This window comes from Lacerta agilis, chromosome 3, assembly GCF_009819535.1.
Source record: "Lacerta agilis isolate rLacAgi1 chromosome 3, rLacAgi1.pri, whole genome shotgun sequence".
Classification (NCBI taxonomy): domain Eukaryota; kingdom Metazoa; phylum Chordata; class Lepidosauria; order Squamata; family Lacertidae; genus Lacerta; species Lacerta agilis.
This window is the reverse complement of record NC_046314.1, coordinates 114,440,860-114,461,708: the sequence shown is the minus strand read 5'-3', so window position 1 is coordinate 114,461,708 and position 20,849 is coordinate 114,440,860. Positions and strand designations below refer to the sequence as shown.

The 20,849-nt window shown below is 50.9% G+C and overlaps 1 protein-coding gene across 5 annotated transcripts in view; it reads left to right on the top strand.

The window, feature by feature from the left end:
• NCOA1 (nuclear receptor coactivator 1) overlaps nt 1-20,849 on the top strand; it is a 224,407-nt gene that overhangs the window by 166,166 nt on the left and 37,392 nt on the right. For all 5 annotated transcript variants that reach the window (XM_033145189.1, XM_033145190.1, XM_033145193.1 and 2 more), the window contains 6 exons: nt 1,249-1,426; nt 6,513-6,692; nt 8,861-8,956; nt 9,835-9,975; nt 11,571-11,718; nt 12,919-14,260. In XM_033145189.1, coding sequence (XP_033001080.1) covers nt 1,249-1,426; nt 6,513-6,692; nt 8,861-8,956; nt 9,835-9,975; nt 11,571-11,718; nt 12,919-14,260 — 2,085 coding nt within the window. The remainder of the gene's footprint in view (nt 1-1,248; nt 1,427-6,512; nt 6,693-8,860; nt 8,957-9,834; nt 9,976-11,570; nt 11,719-12,918; nt 14,261-20,849) is intronic.

The window sequence follows — 20,849 nt, the reverse complement described above, 5'->3', positions numbered from 1 at the left end:
TTGCCATCGCTCAACGCTACCAGCAGTGGCAGCTGTTCCGAATATTCCCCCCCCCCAAAAAAATTGAGAGGCACTCCTTGCTAAAAGTGGTATCTCAGACACCTAGCAGCCATTTCCCCCTCATTTTACTGGGCAGGTTCAGTGTTGTAAGGAAGCATGCATGTCACGATAGGATGGCTGGCACAACGACCTGGAGGTGCAAAGAACAGCACAGGTGCAGTGGAGCTAGCTTGGCAGGTGGGGTAGGGAACAGAAGCTTTTGTGGGCTTGTTGTTGAGTTCCAGCAGGTCCCACGTGATGCAGAGCAGGGTTTCTGCATCCTAACGTAGGTGGTACGAAATGGACTGGGCCAGAGAGCTGGACTCTGCTGCTCATACAATATCGTACGTGTGGCTTATTAAAGAGACATCCCTCTAGTGCAGGGGGCAGCAAACGTTTTCAGCAGGGGGCCGGTCCACTGTCCCTCAGACCTTGTGGGGGGCTGGACTATATTTTTTGGGGGGTGTGAAATGAACGGATTCCTATGCACCACAAATAGCACAGAGATGCATTTTAAATAAAAGCACACATTCTACTCATGTACTAAGGTCTTAAGTGACAATTTTAGGTTATATTTTAGTGATTAAGCTTTAACTTACATATTTTTAACTGCTGCTATATCTGTATTGTCCCTGTTATACCCAATTACAAATTCAAATGTATCCCTATCGTGTTTTATGACTTCCCTGATATTGTATGTGATTTGGAACCGGTCTGTGACCAAAATAATAAATTTGTTATTATTTATTATCTACTCATGTAAAAACACCAGGCAGGCCCCACAAATAACCCAGAGATGCCTTTTAAATAAAAGGACACATTCTGCTCATGTAAAAACACTCTGATTCCTGGACTGTCTGCGGGCCGGATTTAGAAGGCGATTGGGCCGGATGAGGCCCCGGGCCTTAGTTTGCCTACCCATGCTCTAGTGGGTCAGTGGCATAGTTAGCACTAGTTCACCCCAGAGGCCTGTTTTTAGATATGGCGGCTGCATGGCGAAATCTCCAGCTGTTCTCTGGGTTTTCAGCAGGGTGACCCTCTCACCAGGCCCTGTATCAGATTGCCACCAATCCTTAAGTGAGTGGAGGTTCCCATTACGCTGACAGTTCCATTGGGGGGTGAGAAGCGCAGGCAGAGTCCCCCAAGGCCCTGCCCTGTGTGACACAGCGCTTTCCTTGACGCTTCTTTGCTTTGCTCTCGGCCCCGCAGGCGCTCGATGGCTTCTTCTTCGTTGTGAACCGCGAAGGGCGGATCGTGTTTGTGTCCGAGAACGTGACCAGCTACTTGGGCTATAACCAGGAGGAGCTCATGAACACCAGCGTCTACAGCATCTTGCACGTGGGAGACCACGCTGAGTTTGTCAAGAACTTGCTGCCCAAGTCGCTTGGTAAGCAGCTTGGCTTTCCTGACCCCCTCCTCTTCCAGGGACCCTGCAAAGTCAGGCGAACAAAATCATTAGCAAGCTGTGGCAATGTCAGTTCACGTCACGACCAATGGGGTAATTTTTCCCCTAGATGCTTTGAGGGGTAATTAGTCAGGGAGCAGGTAAGACAACAGGTCCTCAAGACATCCTAAGCAGGTGACCATTATAAGAACCGAAGAAGAGGCCTTAGAACAATCAGGCCAATGGTCCATCTAGTCCAGCATCCTGTTCTCTCAGTGGCCAACCAAATGCCTATGGGAAACCTGCAAGAAGGATCAGAACACAAGTCCCCGCTTGTGGTTTCCAGCAACTGGTATTAAGAAGCATTGCTGCCTCCAACTGTGGAGGCTGAGCATCGCCACCCTGGCTAGTAGCCACCGATAGCCCTCTTGTCCAGTCCTCTTTTACAGCCATCTAGGACGGTGGCATCTAGATCTAGAACAGCTTGCAAGCATCAGACCCAGTTCTACCCAGGAGAGCTTATTTATCTAAAGAGGGGGAATTGCCCCAGCATAGTCCTGTTTATTTTCAGAGAGGGGAATCTCCCTTCTTCTTCTTCTTCTTCTTCTTCTTCTTCTTCTAAATGAAGGCATTAGTTAACAGGAAGCTGAAAGATTCAATTAGAAGGGTCAGCTTCAGTGAAGGAGCTAAGTACTATGATTCCCCGAGGGCAACCCGATTGCCCAAGGGAGTTCTGTGCTCTCACTTGTGAAGAAAGGCTTAAGGTGTAGCTTTTTGGGTGGATGAAAGGGGCGGGGGAGGAGCTGGGAGGGGGAGCAGGGTGCCTGTGTCTGGAAAGCATAGGGCATCATTTCCCTTGTGACACGAACCGAAGGGGTCGCTTCATACAATACATTTTCAGCTCTTTGAGGCTTCAGCTTAGTTGCCTGAATTCTGCTCGGAAGGTGCGCGAGTTGAGTAGGTGCAAGCCGCACTCAAGAGCACTAGCGGGTGGCTGGGGAGATTAGGAGGCGGCCCTGTTTTGCAGACGGGATCCAATTTAATCCTGTCGACAACTCGCTCGCTGCCATTCCGAATGCGTGTCATTTAATCTGCGTTTAAGCTCATTTTTTTTTGAATAATATGCTTACTCCAGAGCATCATAATGTAATTCCCAGTAAGAACCTCAGTTGACTACCCAACCAGAAACCCCAACAGATGTAAAAAGCTTTACTTGCTGCTGTTGTGGAGGCTGCAAGGCAAAAAAAGTTACCGGGTAGTTGCTTGCTGGCTGCCAGCCCCACCAGCAGACTCAACATGCAACCACAGGCGCAAGGGGCGCTCTTTGGTCCTCACTGCTGTGGCACGCTGAGTGCATGGTTGGTTTCAGCAAAGAGGATTCTTGCTGCTCCCAGATCAATGTTTTGTTCAAGGTAGGTCAACTCTGCGGCCTGCCAACCTTGCCAGTGTTTAATCGACTCGATGATAAGGCTCTTCTTGCTAAACACAGCTCCATTTATCAAAGTTATGGCCTATTAGCTAAAGCCTTATTAGTTGACGAGCCACTGACCCAGTAAACTCTCATAGCTGTTACGGCTGCCTCCTGTCAGTGCAGGAGTCTGCTGAAGGCTGCAAGCCGTAGAAATTACAGTTCTCTGGAGGGGACGGGGAGCTATTAACAGCACATCAAGCATTTTATGTAAAACAAGTGGGGAGCTTGCTATATAATAGAATCATAGAATTGTATAGTTGGAAGGGAACACAATTTGCAGTGGGGAGAGCGAGCAGGGCAGGTGGAAAGAGGGGGCTTTTCAATCCTCCTCCTACTCCATTCTGCATGTGTCCTGTGGGGCTTGGACAAGGTGGGTAGAAAGTGAGCGCAGTAGCAAGGGAGTCGAATCTCCCTCCCCTCACTATGTGGGGCCCTCTGCCCAGCACAGCCTTGCATGCCCATGCATGGCATACATACATATATGCTGTCAAAGAGCGAGCTGGCAGTAAATCACACTGCTTAAGGCTGGAGTTACCTTTTTCTTAGCAAAAACACAATCTACATTGGCTGAGTGTCAGGCCTAATGAGCAGAGCAGTTCATCACCATTAGGTCTTTCCCCATGCATCAGTTGCCAAGACTGAAAGTCCCTGCTTCCCCACAGCTGTCTTAATCCCCCCCCCCCACCAAAGCTTTCCCCAAGCAATCGGAGACTGTGCCTGCATGAAGCCAACCTCGCCTCCATTCTTTTCATGCCTCTTCTGATTCTGGGAGCTTGTCGCAGCAGGAGGGGGAGACCCCCGTAGCTTTTCAGCAGCCTGGCTTATCTCTGCCTCTTGGCCTCCTCCTCCTCCCACTGTCCTGCTTCAGCTTCTGCCTCCAGAACCAAGGTACCACTGTATGTGGAAATTTGTATGGCATAACAGAGTGCTTTATTTGGTCCTAGAAGATCTAGATTCAGATACCATGAAGCCACCCGGGTGACCTTCAGATTCGTCACAATCTTTCAGGCTTAACCTCCCTCACAGGGTTCTTAGGAGGATAAACACACGCAAACCCTCAAGGCTGGTTATAGGTGGTGCCTGTGGGGTTATTATGTGTCCCTTTCCAGTTCAGTGAGCTGCAGGGTAATAATCCATGCCAAGCTTGGACTTCCCAAATCTGGCAGCTGCTATGGCAGCTGTGGCAGCTGTGGCTCTTCTGCAGTGCAGAGACAGGGAGGGATTCCTGCTGAGCATTCATGGGGGCTCCCGCCCTGCAGGGTCCGTGCCTGTGAGTCTAGCAACAGCGAAGAAAGGGCTGGGTGGCCTCACACCCCTTGCAAGCCCATGCAGCTGGACGGGATCCAAGTGGTCACACAGTCGTGCCCTTTAATAAATGCTGCTCTTCTCAAACGCAGCTCCCTTTAAGCCAGTGCCAGCCCCGCTGCAGACAACACCGTATAACATTGATTTCAGCATCATTTGTATCAAATTAGCTCCATTCAATACGAAATCGACTTGAGCTAATTCAATATAAGGCAGGCTTGAATCAATATCTCACTTAATCAGGCCTCAAACTGATCCTACACTGTAGCATTAAATCACACAGAAAGAATGTTCCATATCTGTACTGAACATGGATTTCCCCCCTAAGGAACATAAGAGCCTTCAGCTGGATCAGGCCAGTGGCCCATCTGGCTCAGCCTCTGCTTCTCACAGCGGCCAACCAGATTCCCCAAAGGGAAGAAGCCCACAAGCAGAACCTGAGCGGAAGATCAACTCTCCTCCCTTCCTACAGTTCCCAGCAACTTGTATTCAGAAGCATCCTGACTCCAGTGAGGCAGTATTCAACTTGTGAATATGGTTGCCAAGGGAACTACTTTACCATGCAACTATGTAATGATGGAAGGGGATTGTGGAATGGCCGTAGCACATCCTTCGCTTGCCGGTGGCCCCAGATTCTGTCCCTGGTATCCCTGCTTTGAAAAGGATTTGGTGCAGTACAGTTCCTAGGGGCAGGGCCACAGCTCAGTGGTAGAGCAGAGACAAAGGTAGCCTCTGATTCAATCTGTTGACACCCCCAAAGGAACAGGATCCCGGGCAAAAGTTTGGCTCTGTGTAATAAGGCAGCCCTGGATGTTCATGCGAGCAAAACCCACATTGGGCTGCATCTCTCTCTGCAACACGCAGCATCCCTTCCCTGGTATGGTGTCGCTCTAGTCCCCCAGCAGAAGTAGGAGGCAGTGAGGGAGCCCCAGTGAAGCTTCCTGATTCCAGCGGGCCACAACTGAAGCATCAGATTAGCAGTGGGTTCTTGGTTATTAGTATACTAGGCATTTGTGTTCATGATTCACGCAGTTGGATGATGCAACCGAAAAAGTTGCAAGCGGACTCTAGTCTTGTGCAGTTAAAGAAGGTATCTTTGTTCCCATGTATCTGCTGCTTCCGGTGCCTTCGCTGTTAATGGTGGGATGTGTGTGTGCCCATGTGCCACTTTGGAGAGCGCAAAGGTGCAGCAGCAATAGTAACCAAAGGAAGTGAACTAGGTAGTGTTGATGAGCCTCATGTGGCCACCAGCTGCCAGACAGGGCCTGGTAGGAACAGTGGCCTGCAGACTGCAGACTGAGCAAGAGGGCTGTGGGAAACCTGCAGCATAACAGAATAAAGCAATCCGGTGTCCTCTGTATGTTTTGGACTAAGGCCTCCATCATTGCCAGCGTCACACAACCATGTTCCCTGGGGCTGATGAGAGCTCCAGATCAGCCAGGGGTCGCCAGGTTGGTGCAGACTAGATTCAAGGACCTGAAATTTCCCGGGAGACACTTGTCACCTGCTCTCGAGTTCAAGTGATGCTAATAATATGGTGGTTTTGTGTGTGTTGAAAGCCCTTCTGATGCATTATCTCAGTAATCCTAGTGATGGCAGTGAATGCAGAGCAGGGATTGCATCTCAGACGATGAGGTAGTGCTGGCTCCTTTCCGCTAATGTAGTCGCCCAGTTCCGTTTATGGATTTGAAGACCACGAAATGTATCATGAGCTCTGTGAGTGGTTTCAGCAATACGTTCAGTGAATCAGATTTGGTGGTGTCACAGCCAGCGAAGGACATGGATAGCTCAGTGGTGGAGTGCCTGCTTTGCGTGCCGGGTGCCATAGCTTCAGTCCTTGGATCTTCAGTAGCGGAGCTGGGGAAAGACCTCTGCCTTGCACCTTGAGGAGCCACTGAGAGTCACAGCAGGCAGAAGCCAAGGCTTAGACTCAATATGTTAGCTTTCTGTGTTCATATACAGGCAAACACCCCCCCACACACAAACATTTGCACACATTCAGTACATGTGCAACTGCGCACACGCATTGCGCCAAACCCGGAAGCGACCCGGAAACCTCACAAAAAGAGGGGCAGGAAAAGGTGTTTGCAGGCTTTTCCAATGGTGTTTCAAATACATTTGATATGCCTTAAACGTGTGGTGCCTTGGAATGTATAAATGGGGGGGTTGCCTGTAATCATAAGGATTTTTTTTTTAAAGAGGTAACACTGATTTCACACCTCTGCTGAGTTTCCAGATCCTGGTCTTTTTGCATGTCCACTTCTTCAAAGCCTTTCAATAGTGCTCCTTGATCTTCCTCCCCTTCTTCTGCAGTGAACGGCGTCCCTTGGCCTCAAGAGTCCACCCGGCGCAACAGCCACACCTTCAACTGCAGGATGCTGATCCGGCCCCCGGACGAGCCGGGGGCAGAGAACCAGGAGGCCAGGCAGCGTTACGAGGTCATGCAGTGCTTCACCGTGTCCCAGCCGAAACTGATCAAGGAGGAAGGCGAAGGTAGGAGCAGGCGGTGGCTTGTTTGGAGAGGGAAATAGTGCTTGCGTGTGCAGTGTTGCATTTCTGGGGAGGGGAGAGGAGGAGAAGGAGGGAGGGACAAATCGTCCTCCGCCGTCCTCCTGCAGGACCTTCCTTGCAAGGGGACTGCGGCTCTCCGAGGCCTTGATATTCTGCATGCCGCATTTCCTACTCACTTTGGAGGACTCGGGATGCCTGCAGCTCAACATACACAGCCCACAAGCCCACCCTTGGGGAGGTGTCCTACCTGTGCAGCTGGCACACGGGTCCATCTGCGCTGCAGGCTTGAGTGAGAGGCAAGTGTGTCAGGTGCGTCGCTTGCAGGGCAAGCAGGAATGCCAGAAGGTCTGGTGCAGGCCTGCCCCTTCCTCCCTCTTCCCAGTGGCAATCCTAAGAAACTGCTGTTGTCTTTCACATTACCCTTTGCTCAGAGGATGCACCTCTGTGTTGGCTAACATTGGCAGGCCCCTTTACCTTTGGCAAGCTCATTTTGGAGAATCAAGCACAAGACCTTTCTGCAGAGAAGCAAATGAGTTGTTTCCCTTGAGACCGTTAAAAAAAGACAGGAGGTCCTCAGCCAGTGGATCTCAGGTGTTTGCTAACTAGCCCTTCCACTGCAGGAGTGCACCACTTGGCTCCCTTGACACCAGGAGCCATTGATGAGCATGCGCAGCTTGCTCAAGCGCCACAGTGGGTGCTGTGTGTGTGTGTGTGTGTTTAGCAGACCTGAGTTCAGGACTGGAATCTCAGGACGCACCTGCACTCTGGCTCAACCCCCTGATGCAAAATAGACTTTCCGCCAGAACCCTTTGGGCTCATATCTCCACGGTGGCCATTTTGTTCCAGTGCATTAGCTGAATTAATCCACTGCAGCTTACACAGGAGATCATGACTGGAAGGAATAAATCACACAGGGGTTTATGAGCAGATACTTTGCCCAGGAGATGATAGTTGTTGGCTTTCACCGCTGCCTTTTATTTTACAGTGCTGCCAGATCCAAATGGCCTCAGAATTAATTCTCCCAAACAATAAGGAACACCCACCCACTGTGCCAGTGCCAGTCGCTCTCCCCAAGCAAACTTTCAATAGTTCAGCTGCTGTGTAAGGTTTAACTCAACAATACAGCTTCTCATTGTGAAATGCAGAAAAGCATTGGCTTTGGCTTGGCTCCGGAGATCTTCTCTAAGCCAGGTGGGGGGAGGGGAACTTGCTAGAGCTTTCCCCCCAAATTAACAAAGATGGGTTGGCACCCCCCAGGACTTTTCTTCTGTGCAAGAAGTCCCATCTCTCTGCCTCCATCTCCCTTTCCTCCTTGGAGCCCTTCCTTGAGGCCCACCGCTCTAATGCGTCGCTTGCCCCAGTTCATTCTCTGGGATGTATCCTAGGAACAGCTGTGCCTCTGACACCAAATCCCAGATGGGAGCCACTGTTTCCGTGTTCTGTTTTCAGGTTGGTTGCAGGGAATGTGAATTGCTCATTAGAAAAAGATTCCAAGAAGAACTTGTGCTTCCTTTGGCAAAAGTCACATCTTCTTTGAAGGGTCTACTTTACTCTTTGTGAATAGTGGTTTCGAAGGCATGTATGCTTGCGGGGGGGGGGAGGGACGTGGGTGGCACTGTGGGTTAAACCACAGAGCCTAGGGCTTGCCGATCAGAAGGTCGGCGGTTCGAATCCCCGCGATGGGGTGAGCTCCCATTGCTTGGTCCCAGCTCCTGCCCGCCTAGCAGTTCGAAAGCATGTCAGAGTGCAAGTAGATAAATAGGTACCGCTCCGGCGGGAAGGTAAGGCATTTCTGTGTGCTGCTCTGGTTTCGCCAGAAGCGGCTTAGTCATGAAGGCCGCATGAACCTGAAGCTGTCTGCGGACAAATGCCGGCTCCCTCGGCCTATGGAGCAAGAGGAGCGCGCAACCCCAGAGTCGGACACGACTGGGCCTATTGGTCAGGGGTCCCTTTACCTTTACCTTTATGCTGCATGGGGTTTGCTGCTGATGGCAGGCAAGCTCCTGTGAGGAGGTAATGCTTGCAGAGTCTGGAAGAAGCGAGTAAAAAGCAGGAGAGTTTTTCACAGGTAAGCACTTGCTCAGTATAACCTAGGGCCTCTTCCCTTCCCACCTCCAACCTTGCTCTTCTTCTCCTCCTCTTCACGGCAGACTTGCAGTCCTGTCTGATATGCATCGCACGAAGATTACCTCGATCCACAGCCCCTGCTACATCAGAATCCTTCATGACCAAGCAGGATACTACAGGTACCATTCAGAAGGGTAACCAAGCCCTTGGCCCCAGAGGGCGTTTTGCCCCAGTGCAGCCACCGATCGTGGCATGGAGAGGGTTGACTTGAGAGCAGGCACCCCCAAACTCGGCCCTCCAGCTTTTTTGGGACTACAACTCCCATCATCCCTGACCACTGGTCCTGTTAGCGAGGGATGATGGGAGTTGTAGTCTCAAAACAGCTGGAGGGCTGAGTTTGGGGGTGCCTGGTTGAGAGCAACTGGTAGCCTAAGTATACTACCTTGGCTATAGGCTGCAGTTCCTGTGTACGTTTGGAGTTCTGTGTCAGCAAGAGGGGCCTTCAAAACTGGGGAGAACTAAGTGGACACATCCCAGTTGTTCCCCTAAACCATTTCATAAGGAAACATGGCAGGAACTGAAAAGTGGGTGGGGGATCAGTGGACGTGAAAAAGGGAAGGGGGGAGAAGGGACAGTGGCCAACCCTCTGTGTGGAATAGTCTACTTATTTATTTCTAGAAAGAGAGCTCTGAGCAGGAGAATGGGCAGGAATTGTTTGCCAGGGCAGCGGGGAAGCTCAAGTGATGGAACTGGAAGAATGAAGGCAGGATATACATTCAATACATGCATTATTGGTATTTATTTATTTCTCGAGGAATTTATACCCTGCCTTTCAACCTCCAAAACAAAGCAGTCAAGGCAGCTAGTGCAATTAAAAAAAAAAAAAAAACAACTACCAGAACTATCCAGAGGACTTTTATTTCAGTAAATATAAAAAACCGAACCACCTACAGATACATAGATAAGAGTCAGCTGTGCTTCTGAATCCGCATCCCTCCGTTGCTCTTGCTTTAGACGTTCAGTCCTAATGTGCTTCTCTCCCTTCCGCTCTGCTCAGGTAAAATCATCTCCATCGACACCAGTTCTCTGAGAGCGGCAGGCCGGACCGGCTGGGAGGATTTAGTGAGGAAATGCATCTACGCTTTCTTCCAGCCTCAGGGCAGGGAGCCATCTTACGCCAAGCAGCTATTTCAGGAAGGTAAAAAAGGCTCCCCTCTTTGCACGCACTGCCATTGTTGCTGGATAAGTGCTTTCCGGACTGAAAAATAAAACTAAAGGGGCGGGGGAGACACCTGACAAAGAAGGCAAATAATGCTCTCAAAGGAAGTAGCTGAAATGGCTGGCTAATGCCCGTGGCTTCTCCGGCTGGCAAGGGGGGGTCCTTGCCTGCATACTCAATAGGATTCCATCAACCTGCTGCCAGTTGTCTCTCCGCACTCCCATGGCAACCTTGCCTGGGAGGCTGTTGGCCTGCAGTTTAGGGGTGGCGTGCCAAGTCCGAGGCCTTCTTGCGGCCCTTTCAGGAAGGAAGAACTAAAGCAAGTGAGCCAAGTTATTCAAGGCTGGCTGCCTTCTTAGTCCCGAAAGAGGATAGAGATAGTCAAAAGTCTTTTTTCTTTTCTTTTTTTAAGAGGGGAGGGCACCTTTTATCCAGAAGGCTAGTGAGGGCTTTGTGGTTAGAGTGTTGGACTGAGACGAGGGAGATTGGGTACCCAGTGGCCTTGAAGCTCACTTGGGTATCCCATGGCCAGTCATATTCATATTCTCTCTTTCTCTCCCCTCTTCTGTTCTCTTTCTGCTCTGATTTCTCTCTGTGTGTCTCTCTCGGCCTGACGGGGTTATTAAGAGGATATAAGTGGGCACAGGGCAAGGGAAAGCTAATCTATGCTCCCTTGGACTCCTTGGAGAAAGAAAGGTGGGGTAAAAATGGAACAGATAGTGAAATTTCCTAGTGCTTTATCTTTTTATTGCTGTAAACCGCTTTGATATGCACAAATATTTTAATGAATAAATTTATATGCCACTTTTCCTGAGTGCTCAAAGCACCTCACACGCATTACCCTGTGTGACCTTGTAAGACCTCTGCAAGGTGGGTCAGTGCATCACCCCCATAGTGCAGAGGCTGAAAGAATAACAAATTTGCCTTTCCATGAATTGGGTTCTCCTCATTTGTAGCCCTGGAAGCATTTGGCACCAGTGAGTTCTATGGATATTTTGTGGGTAGGGTGGTGGTGGTGGTGGTTTGATGCTTCCTCCTGGTACCCAGGTCCTGAGGGTCTTTTTCTCCCCCCCCCCAATCTCCTTGTATTTCCCTGGGCACTGGGGCGGGAATGGTATTTGGGAGCCAGCACCCTTCAAATGCTCAGCCGCAAACTGACTTGGGTAACTTTGACGAGCCACTGCCTAGGGCTTGCCGATCAGAAGGTCGGCGGTTAGTATCCCCATGATGGGGTGAGCTCCCGTTGCTCGGTCCCTGCTCCTGCCAACCTAGCAGTTCGAAAGCATACCAGTGCAAGTAGATAAATAGGTACCGCTCCGGCGGGAGGGTTCACCAGAAGCGGCTTAGTGATGCTGGCCACATGACCCGGAAGCTGTATGCCGGCTCCCTTGGCCAATAAAGCGATATGAGTGCCGCACTCCCAGAGTCGTCCGCGACTGGACCTAATGGTCAGGGGTCCCTTTACCTTCACCTTTAAACAGAAGGCAGAAGAACGTGAAGCATCCCAGCCCATTAACCCATGTTCTCTCTCTCTCTCTTTCCCCCCCTTCTCCCCACTTTTTCCTCCTCCCCAGTGATGACACGGGGCACAGCCTTCAGCCCATCTTACCGGTTCACACTGAGCGATGGGACTGTCCTGAGCGCTCATACCAAGTGCAGACTTTGCTGCCCTCAAGGCCTGGAGATGCAGCCTTTCATCATGGGCATTCACATAATTGAGAGGTGAGTCTCAAGGGAACCCCACCCCCCACCCCAGTTTCATTACTCTTCCTCCCTACCTTCCCGCCCTCTGATTGTCTGAATTAAGCTGTGAGCTCCTTGGCCGGGGGACCCGCCTCTTTTTTCCCTGTGCGGCCCCACAAGACATCAGGTACAAAGGTGGCACTCTTAGGTATCAAATAACGGTGGTAGCAGTTGACTTCCATCTCTTCCATTTGGTCTGGGACTTCTCATTGAGGAAAAACTCAGAAGAAACGCCAGTCGTCCAAAAACGGGGTTTCCCTGGGGAAAGTGGCGAGGCAAAAGAGGTCATAGGCCCAACAGAAATGTAGACGTGCCCTCTGTTTTGTCCCCCTTCATACAGGATAGTTTTCCAACGATAATGTGAAGATTGTCCATTGACAGGAAACGACACGTTTTACCGCATTTTGTAAAGTATGGTATGAGAGAGTGTGTGTATGTGAACAGGTGGGGCTCGTGTTTGAGCCTTGGCTGTTCAGAGGACACAGCTGTGAGCAAGCAGCCTCACTGCCCCCCCCCCAGGCTTTACCTTCAAAGAACCAGAAGGGTGTGTGTGTGTGTGTAGGATGACTTTGGCCTTTTCATTCCCCTTCTGCCACCCCCACTGCTAAAATATAAAAGACTGTTTTCTCCACCTGCTTTCTTTTCTCTCGTTCATCTCTCATTCATGTTCACCCTCTGAGTTAGAAGAGAAGTGTGCTTGGGCCTTTGACCCCTGGGAAGGTGGAGCTTGAAGGAAACCCCTAAGGCAGACCCTGTGTTTCAAAGTTCCCTGAAAAATCACGAAGGGGGTTATCATGCCTTTTTCTGATGCTGAAGTGGAGGAAGGACCAGTCAGGAGCTTTCCCTTCTTTGGGCTTTCGGGGTTCTTCTGTAACAGGAAGAATGTTAGATGGGGATTTGGTCACATGTGGTGCAGTTCTGTGAATGTTTGTGGGACAACTGCAGAAATGATCAAGCAGTGGGATCACTGCTCTTCCTTCTAATTTCCATGTGGGTGACTAGCTCCTATGTAATGTTTCTCACAAATCATCATCATCTATTTATACCCCTCTTCCCTCCAGTGATGTGGAGTACCACGTGATGCAGGTACCAAGCCTTAGGGCATATGAAACATCCAAGCTGCCCCCTGTCCTTCCTCCACCAATCACCCCCCTCTCTCTCTTCTTTTTCCTGACTCAGAGAACACGGCACGCTGTCACCTCAAGAAAACACTAACTCCGGGATGCCTCTTCCCCGCGTCAGCCCCTCGCTGAACCCCAACATCTCCCCCGGACAAGGCATGGCTCTGCCCTCCCCTCTCCCTCCTGCCAACGGTAGCATGCTAAATGCCAGCGCAGCAGGCCACCCGCCGGGATCCAGCATGCATGGCGGCGGTGGCAGCAGCAACGCTGCCCCCAGCCAAGCCACTTTCGGATGTTCGCCTGGGAGCCAGATGGGAACGAACGTTGCCTTAAGCCAGGGCCAGCCCGGTCCCCAGAACAGTAGCCATGCCATGAGCCACAACAGCTCCCCGATGGGCAGCCCCGGGGTCACCCCGCCACAGTTCATGTCCCCCAGGCATCGGGTGAGCCCCGGGCTGGTCCACCGGCCCAGAGTGCCAAGCAACCCTTTCTCTCCCCCCATGCCCACCACGCACTCCCCGGTGGGCATGGTGAGCGGCTGTGGCTCCAGCGGCTCCCTCGGCAACAGGCCATACCCAAGCACCCCGCTGAACTCCATGCAGGGACTGACCGAAGGGCCCAGCCCCCCGGTGAGCTACTCCACGCCCTCCCCTGTCCTGCGGCAGCCCAGCAACCAGAACTCGCCCAGCCGGATGAGCCTGCCGCCTGTGAAAACGGAGCCCAAGGACACCAAGGAGATCGCCTCCATCCTGTGCGACATGATCCACTCTGACGGCGGCCCGAGCAACACCAAGCCTGTGGAGCCGGGCTTGCTGCACGGCGGCGACCGGCTCTCCGAGGGCGACCACAAGGGCCTGCAAGCTACCAGCCACAAGCTTGTCCAGCTCCTGGCCACCACGGCTCAGGAGCAGCTGCGGCACGCCGACGCGGACACCAGCTGCAAGGAGCCCTTGTCCTGCACGGGCTCCTCCGGGACCCCTGCCTCCGGGAACCCGGTGGGCAGCGCCTGCCCGTCCTCCCACAGCTCCCTTACGGAGCGGCACAAGATCTTGCACCGGCTCCTCCAGGAGGGCAGCCCTTCGGACATGGGCAGCCTGGCCGCCATGGAGCAGGAGAAGAAGGACAGCGGGCCTGGCGCAGCGGCCCCTACCCTGCAGAGCCAGGCCCCAGATGCCCGTCTGGAGGCTGACGCCGCAAAGAAGAAGGACTCGAAGGACAACCAGCTCCTTCGCTACCTGCTGGACAAGGACGAGAAAGAGCTGGCATCCAACCCCACCTTGAGCCTGGACGACGTCAAGGTGAAGGAGAACCCGGAGCAGCTGGAGCCTTGCAGCGTCGCTCAGTCCCTGCTTGCGAAGCCCCCCGCGCCAGAGGAGGGGAAGCTGCAGCCACAGAGCCAGGTGGGTCTTCCCCCCTGGGGGGAGGGGTCCTTTCCTCTTAGAAGAGCAGCAAACATGTCACTCCACGTTGGGTCTTGGGTCGCCGCTGTTGGCTTGCGCCTTCCTTGCTTGGCACTGCAACTCTTTGCAATTGCAAGACCTATCCCAGTGCAAGTGAGCTTTTTGCGCGACCCTGGGATTTGTGGGTGCTCAACTCACACTATTGGAGGGGGGGAGGGTTATTAGAAATACCCTTTTGCAGTCTGTCTATCGAGCCTTGATCCTTTGAGGAAGCAGCGGGTGAAACACAAGGGTTGCACACACAAGGTTCAATACTCACAGTCTTCTGTTTAAAATGAATCTTGGCAAAGACCTTCCGTTGCTGGAGAGCTGCTGCCAGTCAGAGTAGGGGGTATTGGGCTAGATGGACCAGTGGTCAGACTCTGTATAAGGTAGTGCCATTAGGAACAACGTCAGGAACAGCATGTTGATTTTTGCATGAACCTTACCATACAACCTGCAAGGTTAGTTTTCTGCCTTCTTAACGAAACTTCCCCTTTAACTGAAACGTGTGATAATTTTCAATAATAGTATGTCCACTCTGGTCATTTATTTTCTGTTACTGAAAATACACAGAAACCTGTGCTTGGTTGAAATGCCCCTTCCTCAATTTTCCAGGCTATGGGAATTTGTGGTGGGGAGGGATTCTATCCAGTTTCAGGGAGCCAAAGTTCACTAGGATTCCACTTGGCTAGTGGCCATCTCTTCTCCACCCCACCCTCAAAGCTTTAAGAACAGGGATAGGTAACAGGATCTGACCCGTGGCAGACCACTTTGACAGGTGGGTGGGGTCAACAATCTGCCACCTGCGATCCATTTTTCCTTTTCTGGCCGGCGAGCTGCGCCACAAAGGAAAACCCAAGCCAGGTTTGCCACCCGGTAGCCAAGAGGCAAGAAATGGTCTTCATTAAATCCACCAGCTCTTCATATATTTTGGGACTTGCAATGCCACTAATGCAGTCCTGATGGGGGGCTGTGCTTTCAGACCACAGGGCCCAGAACAAGGAGCTGGTTTGTTGGTTTGTTTTGCTCATGTTATGGTATAAGGCAGTGTTTTTCAACCTTTTTTGGGCAAAGGCACACTTGTTTCATGAAAAAAATCACGAGGCACACCACCATTAGAAAATGTTAAAAAAATTAACTCTGTGCTTATATTGACTATATATAAAGTAATTCTCTTGAATTTTTCAATTTTTCCCACTGCACACCAGGCAACATCTCGCGGCACACTAGTGTGCCGCGGAACAGTGGTTGAAAAACACTGGTATAAGGTAAAGTAAAGGTAAAGGGACCCCTGACCATTAGGTCCAGTCATGTCTGACTCTGGGGTTGCAGCTCTCATCTCGCGTTACTGGCCAAGGGAGCCGGCGTACAGCTTCTGGGTCATGACAAAGCTGCTTCTGGCAAACCAGAGCAGCGCACGGAAACGCCGTTTACCTTCCCGCCGGAGCGGTACCTATTTATCTACTTGCACTTTTGACGTGCTTTCGAACTGCTAGGTGGGCAGGAGCTGGGACCGAGCAACGGGAGCTCACCCCGTCATTGCGGGGATTCGAACCGCCGACCTTCTCATCAGCAAGCCCTAGGCTCTGTGGTTTAACCCACAGCGCCACCCGCGTCCCTCATGTTATGGTATAAAGCACCACAAATAATAGTAAGATGAAGTAATAGAGGCATGCCAACACCTGCACCTGAGGACTCAAAAGTCAAAGGCAGGCGTTTTGATAGTGAAATTGCAAGACCTCAGAAGCACCACCCATGTTGTCACTGTTGGACATAGAGTCCTGTAGCTGACCCAGCTCTCAGATAAGTGTACCTACGTCAATGGGCATATATCTTCAAAGATCACTTAATTTAGTTGCACACTGAAAAGAGGCCCGCAGTGGGACCTATTTGCTAGACACAACGCATGCCCCTTTGTGCCTGCCATGGTGTAAGGCAGAAGAAAAACTTCCGTGCGGACTGAGGTGTTTTCGTTTTACTAAATTTTGCAAGAAAATCAAAAATTCTTGCCAGTAGCACCTTAGAGACCAACTGAGTTTGTTCTTGGTATGAGCTTTCGTGTGCATGCACACTTCTTCAGATACACGAAAGCTCATACCAAGAACAAACTCAGTTGGCCTCTAAGGTGCTGCTGGAAAGAATTTTTGATTTTGTTCTGACTATGGCAGACCAACACGGCTACCCACCTGTAAATTTTGCAAGAATTTTGTGCCCAATGATTGCTTCAATCAGTGGTATTAAATCTCTGCCGTCAAGCCTGTTGCAAGGCTGCATTGTAGATTCGGTTGGCATGACTGAGAGACGCGCCTTGGTTTCAGAAGCCCCTCTGGCATCACCAATAGGAGGGCAGGGGAGTTCACAGGCTTTTAAAGGGCTTTGGGCTATTCATCCCCAACATTTCCTGAATTCAAGAGCCCCATATGATGCGAGTCTGTGAATGGGCTAAGGACGGCTAAGAGAATTTTCAGTCTCCCTCCTGTTCACTGGCTGGGAACCAGCAACTTTAAGGTACCATTATCTCTTGTAATAGAGTTATTAAATGGCAATGACGGTTCTCTGCAAGAGAGATTTCGGCGTATAAATATTCATTACAATTGGCCATGAATAGCAGAGGGCACTGTTTTCTTTTCTTTTCTTCTCCAGCTGAGGAAGATGACAACGTGGATAAGGCTGTGTTAATCCTTTTTATCAAATAGACCAGGGAGAGTTTGACATTTCAAGTGCGAGACCACTTACAGGCTTGTGTCAGAATGGGGCTTCTGTGTGTCAATAGCCCCAGAGCCCCTTGGAAAGCCTCGGATAACAAATAATGCCCTAAAGCGCCCTAATTAAATTAAGGGGCCCATTCATCTGGGAGTCCCCACTTGGTGATCCCATCCGGCACAGGGACTTCAGCTCTCTTTGTATTCTGTCCCACAAAAGGGCCGTCAGCGGACGGCTTCCCATCAGCTGCTCCTGGCCTGCTCTCTCTGGTTTCTTCCCAGACTTTGTAAACGGAGCTTCGTCTTGTGTCAGCTTCCCATGTTCCATCGCAGCGCTAAATCAGAAGCAAAGGCCGTCTCTTTGGGGGCACCTCGGTTTCTCAGGAAGCCCGTCGTGCTGGTTGCATTTTTGGCCATGTGGGCCAGAAGGAACCTGCACACCTGAAATGCACCAATTTGGAAGCTTCTGAAACCCCTGAAATTATATTTTCTTGGGGGAAGAGTTATGGTCTTGCAAGGCGCTCAGTGTTAGATTTAACAGCTCAGGTTTTGCACATCCTGAAATGTGCAGATTTGCTCAGGCCTCTCCTGTGATCTGTCAAGCTCAGCAGCTGCACGATTTATCTTCACTGGCCCTGCTTCCATTTGGTTTTGATATCCTGGAAGAGGAAACACAACTGTGCCTTTAGTGTACCTGCTCTGCATGCAGATTCCCCCAGCCCCAGCCCTTGGCAGCATCTCCAGTTCAGAAGGATCGGGGAGCAGTGGGTAAGGTCCTTTCTAGGTCCCGAGGAGCTGCAGCCATTCACAGGACTGGGCTAGATGAACAAAGAATCTTGGGGAGGAATTTAGTGGCACACTAAAGGAATCATTTTGTCAGGGCAAGCATTTTGGCTAGACAAGAACAGCCCCCTCCTCCCTGTGCTGTTCTGTGGGAGGGGGTTTCTCCTGATCCCACCCCCAGAGCCCGTTTCAGGGTGCGCAAGGGAGAGGAGAGGGCAAACCCCATTGTGGAAGCAGTCCTATCTAGTTGTTGGTTTATTTGTTTGTTTAGGGCTGCGGGTGACGCTGTGGTCCAAACCACTGAACCTCTTGCCAGTCAGAAGGTTGGCGGTTTGAATCCCTGCAAAGGGGTGAGCTCCTGTTGCTCTGTCCCAGCTCCTGCCAACATAGCAGTTCAAAAACATGCCAGTGCAAGTAGATAAATAGGTACCGCTGCAGCGGGAAGGTAAATGGTGTTTCCATGCGCTCTGGCTTCTATCACGGTGTTCCGTTGCACCAGAAGTGGTTTAGTCCTGCTGGCCACATGACCCAGAAAGCTGTCTGCGGACAAACGCCGGCTCCCTCAGCCTGCAAGCCACAACCCACAGTCGCCTTGGACTGGACTTAACCGTCCAGGGGTCCTTAACCTTTTACCTTGTTTGTTTATGTAAAATTAATAACCAGCCTTTCCTCCAAGGAGCTCCAGGTGGGGCTACATAGTTCTGCTCCCCATTTCATCCTCACCACAACTGCGAGGTGGGTTTGGCTGGGAGTGAGTGACTGGCCCAAGTCACCCAGCAGGCTCCGTGGCCAAGTTGGGTTTGAACCCTGGTCTTCCAGGTCCTAGGCTGAACCACCATGCTGCCTCTCTGCTTCCTGTACCTCCCAAGCCCTCTCCAAATGTCCCTTTCTCTGTGCAAAAAGAAGCAGCAGGGATGAGCACACTCAAGACTTGCCTCCTCTCTCAACCTCCAAGGGGGGCGGTGTGCAGTGGGGGGCTTATGTGAGTACAGCAGGCTCCCCCCTGCAGCAGACAGCCACCCTCCATCCATCATGTGGAGGCCAGGTCCAGCAGCTCATCCTTGCTTCCTCCTCCTGGCCATGTTTGTCTCGTGTCTGAAGAGGGCTGTTGTGCATTCCTAGTGCTCTTTGGTTGCTTTCTAGTTATCTCCCTGGGGGAGTGGGTGTTTTGAATTGGTTGCTTCTTCTTCTTTTTTAACCTTTGTACATGTTAGCTGCTCCGGGAGCCCCTTTGGTGTTAAAGAACTGGGTATAAATGGATGAAATAAATGAATAATAACTGTGCGAGTAAGTCGGAATCTCATCTGTGCCATGAACTCGGTCGCTGGAGGAGAGAGCCACTCAAGCAGAAATTTTGAGGGGGCACTTCTCTCGCTGGTATCTAGATCCACAACAGAATGTTCTTAAAATACGTTATTTGCCAGCACAGTGCTGGATCTGTCCAAGAGCAGACCTTTGAATCTATCTATCTATCTATCTATCTATCTATCTATCTATCTATCTATCTATCTATCCTATTTATACCCTACCTTTTTCTCCAAAGAGCTCAAAGTGGCGTACATGGTTCTCCCCCTCCTCATTTAGTCCCTATGAAGTAGGCTAGGCTGAGAGGCATCCACTGGCCCCCAAGACCACCCTGGCCCCCAAGACCAGCTTCCTTTGAACCCTGCTCTCCTGGTTCCTAGTCAGATACGCTAACCACTACACGGCACTGCCTCTCTTGCTGCGACCCTTGCACACCCGGCCCCATGTGCACAGACTTGAAACTGAAAATAGTGCTCCTCGAGCCAGTTTGCCATGGACCCTCTTCTACAATAGGGGAATAATTGCCCTGGCCTTCCCTACAGTGATATTCTGAGACAGGGCGTGTGAAGTGCTTTGAGCTCTGAGGAAGCACAACATCAATCTCTTTAGTTATTGTTTCCCCCCTGGTACTTAAGCCCTGCATTTCCTCCCAGTGGGAGCGCAGAGTGGCTGACCGTACAATGCGCAGAGCATTACAAAACATTTTTAAAACCAGTTAAAAACATAGCCAGAAATGAGAGCGGAATAGGAACCGCAGTAATGGGGAAAGGAAACACAGTCAGCCAAGAAGGTTGGCCACATTCCAAGGATCCAAGTTAAACAGAAAGTGCCTAAACAAGGCCTACGTGTGGAACAACTGCATGTCATTTGGGAGGGAGCTGCATAACTGGGGGGCCACCACCAAGAATGCTCTGTCGCACATCACCGCCAGCCCCACAGAAGCTGAATCTGGAATAACAAGCAGGGCATTCTTTGCAGAACCTTAATAGTTGGGCAGGGCAGTTGTGGAGGGCGAAGGCTTCCCATTGTTTGGCGCTTTGGATACTAATGTTGATGCCTTGAATAGGGATCAGAAATTCATAGTGTGGTGATTTGAGGATCAGGGTAATGCCAGAAAACAGCAAGGCTGCGGCATTCTACATGCAAAGCATTGCCCTCCTAGCTGCTCCTGGTTTGGAAAGTGCTCTACATCCCCTCTCCTTGCTAGTTTTCCTCTGTTGTCAGGGATGGGCTGTTTCCATGTTGCTTTGTTCTAGCCTTTGTAATCCTGCCATTACAGAGGAGGCTTAAACTCGGTGGCCTTTGCACTGATTTCCATGACTCTTTAAGACTTTGCTTCTCTCCCCCCCCCCCCTTCCTGGACCTTTGCTCTTTATTGCTTCTGAGATGCAGAGAGCAGAACCGCAGGTTGCATTTGAGAGGTGTACTTTATGGGCAGTCAGGATCCCTAATGCCAGCCTGGCTGTGGCCTAAATGGCAGCTACATCCCTGTTTAGAGAGGCGCTTCTGTGGCACTTCTGCTAAGTAAACCAGCTGCTCCAAATGTCCATTCCGGGTCACCCAACCACTGCCACAGTGTCCTTTCTCTTGGCAGATCAAGATAAGCAGGTGACAGCAAAAGTTGCAAGGTTTTTAGCTGGGGCAATCAGAGTAAGATCCACTATTTGACTATTGATTCAAAACCCTAAAAGGTATTTTATACAACAGACTTTTTATTTCTGTTTCTTTGTATATTGTATTGTTGTTTTAATTTTATA